An 11,613-nucleotide genomic window follows, 5' to 3' on the forward strand; every position below is an offset into this window, starting at 1 on the left:
AGAATGAACACAGAAGGTCATTGTCTTTGATGTTTCACGAAAATACTGAAGTTGAGCTCATTGGACCTCTTGAATCGTCTAAACTCTTTACAAAAACACATACATACACATACAAACAGGGTTACAATAGTTTGCTGAAGACTCATGTTAGGTTTGCTGAGGTTTTGAAATCATCTTTGTTTACAAAAATGGTACGCTTCTAATTGTTTTTGATAGTTTGATATTTAAAACATGTACATTACGTTTGTTAAAGACTGTAAGCGGTCTTTGATGTTAATGAAAATGTGTTTGTTGGGTCCAGTAACATTTCTAATCTGTGTCCAATGTTTACAAAAAGCATGTAAATTGGGTTCAGAATTTAGGGGATTTTTATGAAAATGTGTAGAATGTGAATCATCTTTGATGCTTACGAAAATGTGTAGGTTAGGTCCGGTAATGTTTCTCATCTTTCTCCGATGTTTATAAAAACACGTATGTTACAGAATTAGGGCATCGGCTTCTCTTCTTTGATTGCCGTGAGCACCAGGAAGGAGGCTATTGTCAATGTTGTGGACCGTTGCCTGGAAACCCAAACAACCGAGAACATCCAACCCCCAGAGTGGAGGATGATGATGATGATGTCACCAAAGTGCAGTCGGCCCACGCCTCCATAGGGTTTGATGTTGGGGCCCTCTATTGGTCTTGGGGCCGGGGCCCCCTATTTCTACCAATAATATTGATTGATTAACTCTGACTATTGATTTCTGTTGGGGGAGCTCAAAGCAGGTGCTTGGTCCACACAAGAGGATGACCCACCAACGACCACCGCCATGGAAACACAAACCCTGCTGGCTTTCCCTTCACACTCAATGAAAGTGAACCCAACAGCCATTGATTGACAGACAGATATAAGGGTACAGCCGCTTTGTCCAAGTAAAGCTGGAGATAAGTCCAAGCACAAAGTGGCCAAGAGCCGGTTCTTGTGTCACAATGTTGATCCTTTAACAGAAAGACAGCAGATGGACCCTCCTCACTAAAGGCTTACGATTCATTAGGCGTTTAAAGACAGCAAAAGAGATTATTTCCTGATTAGGCTCTTTTTGCTGTCCTTTTAGATCTCAGTCGTGCTGCTTATCACCACTAGAAATCAATCTGTGGGGATTGGAATTGATTTTCCAATGCTCGGTAAAAAAAAAAAAACAATAACATGCTAACAGTTGCTGTGCTATGCAAACGCAGTCTAAAATGTGCAAAGGCAGATTGAAAAGGATTTTGCATCTTTTCGGCTACTATTTCTATTGTGAATTGAACTAATGCTAACATGCTAACAGTTGCTTTGCTAACATATTCCCACACTTTTCAGTGTAGCATATCTGGTACAAAATGTGTGAAAAGAGATTGATAAGGGTTTAACATGCTGTCCTGTGCTCAACGACTATTTTAAATGTGAATTGATCAAATGCTAAAATGTTAGCAGTGCTATGTTAACATATAGCAAGATAGCAACCACAGTTCTAAAAGCGATAAAGCAGATTGAACATCTTGCCCTGAATACGTGTACTATTTAATGAGACCTGATCAAATGCTAACATGCTAATAGTTGATATGATGAAATACACAAAGACAGCGTCCCTGGTACAAAAGGCACTAAAACAGATTGATAATGGTTTAACATCTTACCCTGTATTATTGCACTAGTTCTAATGAGAATTGATCAAATGCTAACAGGCTGGCAGTTAAAATGCTAAACTTTAACTGCCCTGTGTCAACAGTTGAAACCTTCAAGTTCCTGGGAAATACAGTCTCCCAGGACCTGAAGACCAACTCCATCCTCAAAAAGGCCCAGCAGAGGATGTACTTCCTGCGGCTTCTGAGGAAGCACCACCTGCCACAGGAGCTGTTGAGGCAGTTCTTATACAGCGGTCATTGAATCAGTCCTGTGTTCTTCCATCACAGTCTGGTTTGGTGCTGCGACAAAAAAGGACAGACTCTGACTACAACGAACAATCTAAACTGCTGAATAGATTGTTGGTACCCCCCCTACCTACCCTCGAGAACTTGCACGCTGCCATAACTAAGACAAGAGCATGCAAAATTCTCTTGGACCGTCCACATCCTGGTCACCTCCTCTTCCAGCTCCTTCCCTCAGGTAGGCGCTACCGAACAATGCAAACTAAAACAAGCAGACATTCCAACAGCTTCTTCCCTCTTGCCATTAACTTCTTAAACAGCTCACTTAAAATTCCATTGTAACATGCTGCAAATTTCTTTGTCTTGAGTTTGTTGTCACATGTCTGTCGGGCCAGTTACACATTACTCGTGCGCTCACTGTAGTAGTCTCACCACTCTGCACTATTTGCATATCTGTTGTTGACCAATACTGGCCACTCATGTGCCTGAGTAGCATCTGCAACATTTGCACAATCGACATTGTCCCAGATTATCGCACTACTAGTCACTTAAAACTGCATGCATTTCTTGAAGTCTCTGCGCCCTTTGCACAATGGTCATTGCACCGGACTATTGTCCTTTTAGTCATGTCAAACTGCTCTAATTGCTAGAGGACTCTGCATCTTTTAGCACAATTGTCAAAAAAAATAATATTGTACCTGCATTACCACATTACTGGTAACCTTTTATTGCTCAGTGACTGTGTTATTTATGTCTTTATGACTGTGTGTTGTCGTAATACAGCGGCTCCAACTACCAGAGACAAATTCCTTGTGCGTTTTTGACATACTTGGCAAATAAAGATGATTCTGATTTAACAAGATAGCAACTTCAGTCCGAAAAGCGCTAAAGGCAGATTGATATGGATTTAGAACATTTTGCCCTGTATTCAGGGGCTAAATGCTAACATGCTAGCAGTTGGTATGCTAACGTTTGCAAGAGAGCATCGATACCAGGCTTAACGGCTAAATGAATGACAAAAACTAAAACAGAATAAATCATATTATTGTACATTGCATAAAAAGCACAAATGTATTGTAAAAATGATGTTACGGTATTTGTTTTTTAATTATGTAAAATACTACGGCAACAGAACAATTGTTTAACTTTATTTTAAATGGCTTAAACCGTGTCGTCATTTCGATTGACAGGCGCTAAGCCACTGGGCACACAGTGTTGCCTACTCTGGTCCAATCAGAACGAAGAAGAGGCGGAGCTTGGCGAGACCTTACATTACATGGCTGTCGAATGAAAAAAAAAAAGTTTTCATCAGGCCATCCAAACTCTCAGGATGAATGGAACAACTTACGCCAACTTTGACAACCAGGAGCACGTTTTGAAATTGGGCGAGACCTTCGAGAAGCACCCCAAGAGTGCCTACCACACCGTGCGATGTAAGTGGACGCTTCACTCGTAATTTGTGTTTTTTTTTCTTCCCCCTCTTCCGGGCTATTAGTTAGCATGCTAGTGCGCTGATCATTTCCTTTTCATTCGATCACGCCTGCCCAACAAAACTAACCACCTCCAGAGTCCATTTGTAGTGGCCTCTTGTTTCACGTTGATGTGGGTGTTTTTCTTGTTAATTTATTTTTAATACGTTTATTCACCATGGAAACTACTAGCAGCAGCTGTCAAATGTAGCGCGTGTGTTAGCTGAACATCAGTGAAGGCAACGCCGCCATCTTGTGGTGGCGTAGTGACGATACTACCCAATTCGTACAAATGAAATGGTTGACCGACGGTCCAAAAGTAAAATAATTTGTTAATAATAATGTCTTGTCTCGCGTCGATTTTTTTAATTATTTTTTTTGGGTCAACTTATTATTAATGTATTTTTACATCACCCAAATTCCCACACTTTTCAGTATTCCACATTTAACATGGGGGGGGGGGGGGGGGGGAATCGGAATTGAAATGAATGGAGATGTTTTTCCAAAATGTACTAATTGTAACTCATTTGAACCATTGCAACTTCATATTATTTAGCTCATTCATGAGATTTCCGTCCTCCCCAAAACACCAACATTTCATGTAATTCAAAATGCTCGATGTTCTTCCCCAGATGATTTCAAACCAGCTTCGATTGACACAGCCTGTGAAGGGGATCTGGAAGTGGGCAAAGGAGAACAAGTCACCATCACTTTACCCAATTTAGAGGTGATTCTCTTCCTTGTCTGTCCTGTACGTGTAGGGAATTGTTTAGTAATATTTCTTGTTGTGTGTTTCAGGGCTCCAGCGCCCCAGTGACAGTTTTCAAGGGGTCCAAGCGCTCTTACATGAAGGAGTGCATCCTGATTGTGAACCACGATACTGGAGAGTACCGACTCGAGAAGCTCAGCAGCAACATTGCGGTCAAGAAGACAAGGTACCCACACTGAATTTGTAATGCTTTTACGATTACCTACTCAACTATGGGGCTGCAACTAAGGATTATTTTAATTAGGGTTGGGCATCGAGAATTGAGAACCGATTGGGTCCATGCGGCCCGCACCGGGTGGCCATTTGTCGGGGCGCCTCGGTGGGGTCGGCGGACCGCCGTGGGCCCCTCGGTGTGGGACGTGTCCCGCCACCGGGCTGCTCTTGGGTGGACTCCTGGGCCCGACACCCCCCCTCGATTGATTGATTGGGTGGGGTCCTCAACCTCCGCGGTGCAGGCACAGCAATTACAGGACACTTCTGTCAGTCTTTGTGCATGGAAAACCGTGTCAATTCACTTGCGTCCGCAGGCACACACCCCTGGGACTCTTTCACTGGGTGTGGGGCCACTCACTTATTGCGACAAATAACGCACAAATATGCTAATTGCTTGTGTATCCCCTCGCTCATACTCTCGTCCTATAGACTTTTATAATTTACATAGTCAATCCCACCACACTTCAGTTGTACAGCCAGGTTCGCGACCCTTGTCCTGCATGCTTCTTCTCCTGTTCTCGTCCTGTTCCATCTTGTCCTACTCCTTCCCTCACAGAGTGTACCACTACAGCCCCATGCAACACTCATATGTGTTTCATTGTTGTAGATAATGTAATTAATGACTTAGTTTTCTCATCCCGTTTACAATTAGTGCTTTGTCTTTTGTCTTAGTTTCTCTCCCGCTCTAGAAACCTTATTCTTTTCGACTCTGATTCTCAATAAACTTCAATTATAATACTGAGAAACCACAGCGGAAGCTTAAAAACTCCACTGTGACACAGTAAAACTGTTCCGGCATAAAAGGGATACAGATCTTCCATTCTGCTTGACCTAACAGCCAAACAGGACTTGAGAATTGAGAACCGATTGGAACCGGGACTAACGTTCCGGTTCTCCCGGAATCGTTCAAATTAAAAACAAATTGGTTCCCAGTTTCGATGCCTAATCCGCCCACCCCGAAGAAGAAAGTGGCGAAAACCAACGAGGAACGCGCACGAAAACGTGCTTGTGCCCAACGGCGGCGAGCAAAAGTGTGTCTTAACTTTGTTAAAATTAATGACCAGTCGCCTCAGTGCAACACTTGGAATAAGATTATATTGTGCTAAGGAGGCTTTCACGATGTCTAGCGTCTGACTTGCTCCTTCCCGAGTCCCGCTCCGAGCCTCAGCCTTCACCGCGCGGAGCTTCAGCGGAGTCAACTCTCAGTCAATTGGATGAGTGAAACAATAAAATACATTATGCCAACATTGAGGCAGCTAACAAGGTAAACGGTTAGTTGCACCTTTGCACTGATGGTTTTTAGCATTTATTTTAGTCTTCAAATCAACATAAGAGTTGATGACAAAAAAAAAGCTTAACATTTAGCTAAAACTTCACCATAGCAACTTTACATCACAATGAATTAGGACAAAATTCACATTCACGTTGTCTCACAGTATCACAAACACTAATCTTTTGCCTCATCGGTGGGTAGGGAAAGGAAGCCGCGTTTTATAGCATTTGGTTCCATCCATTAAAAAAAGAAAAAAAAATCACAGGCACTGTGTGAAGTTACTATTCGTGCCAAAATGCTATGTTCCGGTGCGTACCCTTCAAAATAAAAGGCTACAAGCTTACCTCATTTAATCCCAGCCATTTTTCAAAAGAGAACCCCCAGTAACAGCCATTCTCGACGATTTTGAAAGATCTTTCCAGAGACAGAATAGTGTGTTCTATGGCTATATAAACATGGCACCCACCAAAAGAAAGATTAGACTTCCATCTTTCAAACATCTCTCTGGCGACAACAGAGAAAATTAGCTTTTTGTGAAAAGATGCATTTCAAGCATAACTTTAACACTCATATTTTTTTTGCTTATGTGACAGCTCAAATGTCTAAACAGCTATACCACAACATAAACAACACAAAAAAGGGTTTTTGACATAAAAATAACACTTTATTCACCAATACAACACCATGAACTATTTACAATTTTCACATTTGGAACTGAACTCTGCGATTGCAACTAAACTATGGGAATTGGAACTGTGAGTGTGCGCGTGTGTGTCAACAATGAATATTTATTTTTGTCTGGTATGCAATAAAACGGGTACCTTTGTGCAAGAACACACAACATGCACTTCACCGCATTGTGAGTGACGTCACCCCCCTCTGTAGCTTCTCGCGCATAAAAAAAACGTAAAAGATGTAAAACTACGTCTTTGGGATTAAATGATAGGAAGGAACAGGAAGTCAAGTTAAAACTTGCATATATAAACCATTTGATGTGATAAAACAGTCCTAAATTACAATTTTAACAATGCTATGTTTAACTTTTTCCTGAAACATCAATTCATGAATATTAAGTCATTTGTGTTAGTTCCACACACATTGCCTTATAGTTCATAGGTTTGATATTGATACTTGTTATAAAGAACCCCGAGTCAAATGTTCATTTTAGTCTATGCTGTGGGCTCCTAAGAAAATGGATGTTCATTATTTGGATACCCATTATTTAAACAATGCAATCTTTTTTGACCCAGCCCCCTAAAAGAAATGGAATGGAGAATCGTTTGGAACGGGAATCGAAATAAAGAACTGGAATCGGGACCGGAATCGCTCAAATTCAAATGATGCCCAACCCTAATTTTTTTTTTTTTTCCGATTAATCAATGAATTGATTAAAAAAAATAATAATTTTTTTTTTTATTGAAAATAGAATGTATTATTTCAAATTGACAGTGTGTAATGTTCCCACATCAGTGCGGTGGCATTAGGCTTTGGAGCTAATTCCATTAACTGTGCAGCTGCCGGCTCGCCGTCAGAAAACTTAAATTTGTGTATGTGAGCGCCCGCATTTCAAAAGCACGCGCGCGCATCCACACACACACAAACACACGGCCAATCAGGTGGAGGGTCCCCGCCTTTCACTAATCGCTGATTGGTTTAGAGACCATGATGGGTTTCATGTGTGCTTTCAAGTCACTGAATTTATAATTTTTTTTTCTTCCTCAAATGACTGGGCACCTGTGCGCACCTTATTTATTTTGCCTCACCATCCAAATATTAGGGCACGCATGTGACCACATAGTCCTGTCTTGTAAAAAAAAAAAAAAAAAATCATACACCGGAATTCCAGCACCACGACAAAGTACTAAACCATAGCTCTACGTTCTAAAATGTAGATTTATCGTACTTTATGCGTCCCTGCTAATTTTTGTGCGTCTCAAATGCGAGACGCACATCAAACGAGATCCCTGTTAAAGTGTGGAACTCCATGAGTGTTTCACTTTTTCTTTGTATTTTTGTGATGTATTCCAGGGCCGAGGGCAGCAGTAAGATTCATTCGCGCATGGAGCAGCAGACCAGTCGTCTGGGCCAGCAGATGAAGAGCAGCGGTAACAGTGGTAGCAGTGGAAGTGGAAGTGGAAGCAAGAGCTCAATGGGATCCAAAAGTTCTCCGCCCAAAGAGAAGACGTCGCCCGCGTCGCCGCTGGACGACATTGAGAAAGGTAGCCTACCTCACCTACGTACTTGCGTAATATACAAACCCCACTTCCAATAAAGATTGCACATTCGTTAAAATGTAAAAAAAAAAAAAAAAAGTGCAAAGATTTGCTTATCTTTTTTTAACCTATATTAAATTGAACACACTACAAATACAAAATACAGTGCCATGAAAAAGTATTGGCCCCCTTTTCAAATTCTTATATTTTTGCATAGTTTCCCCACTTTGTTTAATGTGAACTTAAAATGCTGTTTTTAAATGGTGATTTCATATATCAAGGGGAAAAAAACTATTCAACATTACCTGGCCCTGTGTGAAAGAGTAATAGTTGTAAATGTTCAGGCATAAATTTGACCTGAAGCTGAAGCGCACTTGGGTTCTGCAGCAGGATAATGATCAAAACACCAACAATTAAACTTCTGAATATCTTAAAATAATAAAAATTAAGGTTTTTGAGTGGCCTTGTCAAGGTTTAGACTTGAATCTGATTGAAATGCAGTGTCGTGACCTTAAAAAGGGAGTTTATGATCGAAAACCCTAAATTTGTACAGAATTCAAACAATTCTGCAATGACGAGTGGGCCAAAATATCTCTACAGAGATGTGAAATACTCATTGCCAGCTATGGAAAACGCAGGATTTCAGGTGTTGTCCCTGAGGATGGCCCAACCAGTTATTAGGTTTAGGAGGCCATTACTTTTTTTACACAGGGCTAGGTAACTTGAAATAGTTTTTTTTCCTTAATAAATGAAATCAACATTTAAAAACAGCAATTTAAGTTCACCTGGGTTATATTTGTCTGATATTTACATTTGTTTGATGATCTTAAACATTAAAGTGGGGAAACTATACAAAAATATAAGAATTTAAGAAGGAGGCCAATACTTTTTCACGGCACTCTATTTCATGTTCAAACTGATAAACTTTCTTTTTTTTTGTGTGCAAATAATCACTCATTTTGAATGTAATGCCTGCAGCAAGTCCCAGAAAAGCGGGGACTGACATGTTTACTACTGTATTACATGACCTTTCCTTTTAACAACACTCAATAAGCGATAGGGAACTGAGGACACTAACTACAACTACGACTCCGTTGTTGTACTTTGTGCTTAGTAATGTGCCACATTTTAATGGGAGACAGGTCTGGACTGCTGGCAGGCCAGTCTAGTACTCGCACTCTTTCACTTAGAAGGCACGCTGTTGTAACACATGCAGAATGTGGCTTGTTGAAATAAGCAGGGACGGCCCTGAAAAACACATTGCTTAGATGGCAGCATGTTGCTTGAAAACCTGTGTGTATCTTTCAGCATTAATGGTGCCTTCACAGATGTGCAACTTACAACAACTTTGGGGTTGCTCCTTTTATCTCTAATCATGACACTCACCTGTTTTCAATGAATCTGTTCACCTGTGGAATGTTCCAAAGAGGTGTTTTTTGAGCATTCCACAACTTTCCCAGTCTTTTGTTGCCCCTGTCCCAGCTTTTGGTACGTGTTGCAGGCATCAAATTCAAAATGAGAGAATATGTGCAAAAAAAACAAAGTTTATCAGTTTGCACATTAAATATCTTGTCTTTGTAGTGTATTCAGTTGAATATAAGTTGAAAAGGATTTGCAATTCGTATTATTTACGTTTTACGCAACGTCCCAACTTCATTGGAATTGGGGTTTGTAGATTCCTATCAAGCTAGCTACCCACCTACATATCTAGCTACCAACCTATTTACTTACAAACCTATCTAGTCTTGCTGCTAAATGACATACCCATCTAGCTAGCTACCAACCTGCCTACTCAGTCCCCTATGTGGCTTGCGACCTACCTACAGTACTTGTACATGGGCCTACTGTGTATCTAGATAGCTAACAACCTACTGAGGTGTTGTCTCATTTAGAGCTGATGGCAGAGGCGCGCGTCATGGACCAGATGAGCAGCGCCAGCTCCTCCAACAGCTCCTCGTCCTCCAGCAGCGACAACAGTTCCAGCAGCAGCGACTCTGAGGATGAGCGCGGCGGTGGCACTGGCTCTGCCGCGCCCCCTAATGCGCCGTTGGCCCAGAACAGCCACAACATGCCCGTCCTCACCACCAACAGCCGCCTGCAGGAGGGAGGAGGAGGAGGAGGAGGAGGAGGAGGAGGAGGAGGAGGAGGAGGAGGAGGAGGAGGAGGAGGAGGAGGAGGAGGAGGAGGAGGAGCAGGAGCAGTAGGAGGAGAAGGAGGCCTCATGAACACACTCAGTGAGTAATCATCAGAGTACACAAAATCAATTTAGAAAAATAGTGATTATATATAATACAGACATGAAATTAAAATGAATGTAATGAGAATAAATTCCACTTATTAGAATAAAGAAAATGGTATAATTCATTGACTAAAAAGTACTTATGCTACAATAAATTACATGGAAATGAAAAGAAATGGTAATAAATTCAATATATTCAAATACATTCAAAATTAGTACGTAAATTAAATCTGAATAATCATTATAATAACAAAGATATAGCAAATAAAAAAAACAAAATTCGAAATACAGAAGAAATTATTTTACTAAGTACAAAAATAATAAATAATTTACTAATTTACATTAAAACCATTTTAAAATAAGTTAAAATTAGAATGAGTACCGTAAAGGGGAAGTTAAACCTCAAATATTTTTGTTTTGTTTGTTTTTTCTCCCAAGAATACATTCTATGTGCCACCTGTAATCACAACACGGTATTCTGGTTAATATTGCGTTCTTGGAATAAGAATTAAACAGAATAATTATTCAGCATTCTCACGGGGCCGCCGTTTTAGGCAGTATTACCCTCTGCACCTGGAAGCATGGACACAGAGTCTGCGAACCTGTTGTCCGCAGACTCCCTGTGTATGCCGTGGGTTGTAGACATGATAGTTTGAACAACATTTTAGCAATTTCAACTTCAAACAATCATTTCAGCAACCCACAGTATCCACGGGGAGTCTGTGAAACCCTTTTCCGGGTTTGGTCGCGTGACGTACGGAATCATCGCAGGGGTTAGTTGTGACGTTAATTTCGGTTGGCATAAGAGGGTGATATTGCCTAAAATGGCAGCCTCTTGAGAATGATGAATTATTCTGGTTAATTCTTGTTCCACAAATGCAGTATTAACCAGAATACTGTGTTTTGATTAGTGGTGACACATGCAACGTATTCTTGCAAAAACAATTTGTGGGTTTACTTTCCCTTTAAATAAGACTGAACATCAGTCATAAGCAGTTAGTATGAGCTCTAAATAACTAATTAAATGTAATAAAAAAATAATTGTGCAAAAAATTACATTGAAAAAGTATTCGTTTTAAAAGGGAATATACAATCTACTAACTACTAAGCACAAAATTGTATGCACAAAGCCGAGGCTGGGAACAAGGTTGTGCGTTTACGTTTGACACAGTTGTACCACGTTTCCATTGTATGTTTTTCCACAAGCAGTCCGCCATCCTTTGCCAACCTTGTTTTTGTCTTGCAGAAAATGACCTCCAGTTAAGCGAATCAGGCAGTGAAAGCGACTGACCAGTCACCAGCCAGGACGTCTGCTCACGTCCATTTTGGTTCTTTCTTGATTAGTTCTTTTTGTTTTGAGATGTGTTCAATAATCCTGGGAAACACCAGCGGTTTTATTTACATGTCCACCAATCAAGTCTTAAAGCGCCCACAGCGGTGCTGCACATTTCAGCTCGGCACCATGGGTAATTTACAATATGTGCCTTACATGGTTGCATCTCTGATATAAACTTCTTGATTTTTTTATTATTATTTTTTTTATTTCA

At 40.7% G+C, this 11,613-nt stretch overlaps 2 protein-coding genes across 2 annotated transcripts in view; one reads left to right on the forward strand and one right to left on the reverse strand.

Annotated features, from left to right (window-relative positions):
* si:dkey-91i10.2 (uncharacterized protein LOC555224 homolog) overlaps positions 1–482 on the reverse strand; it is a 31,054-nt gene extending 30,572 nt beyond the window's left edge. The window contains exon 1 of the mRNA XM_061692123.1: positions 411–482. The gene's annotated coding sequence lies outside the window, so the exon portion shown is untranslated. The remainder of the gene's footprint in view (positions 1–410) is intronic.
* A 2,698-nt stretch (positions 483–3,180) lies between these two features.
* Positions 3,181–11,591, forward strand: eaf2 (ELL associated factor 2). Its single transcript, XM_061691566.1, has 7 exons — positions 3,181–3,323; positions 3,992–4,086; positions 4,158–4,294; positions 7,643–7,833; positions 9,720–9,957; positions 10,039–10,061; positions 11,313–11,591. The coding sequence occupies exons 1-7, from the start codon at positions 3,221–3,223 to the stop codon at positions 11,354–11,356; spliced, it is 831 nt and encodes a 276-aa protein (XP_061547550.1). The 5' UTR covers positions 3,181–3,220; the 3' UTR covers positions 11,357–11,591.
* Positions 11,592–11,613: the final 22 nt, after the last annotated feature.

This window comes from Phycodurus eques, chromosome 12 (assembly GCF_024500275.1).
Source record: "Phycodurus eques isolate BA_2022a chromosome 12, UOR_Pequ_1.1, whole genome shotgun sequence".
NCBI classification, from domain to species: domain Eukaryota; kingdom Metazoa; phylum Chordata; class Actinopteri; order Syngnathiformes; family Syngnathidae; genus Phycodurus; species Phycodurus eques.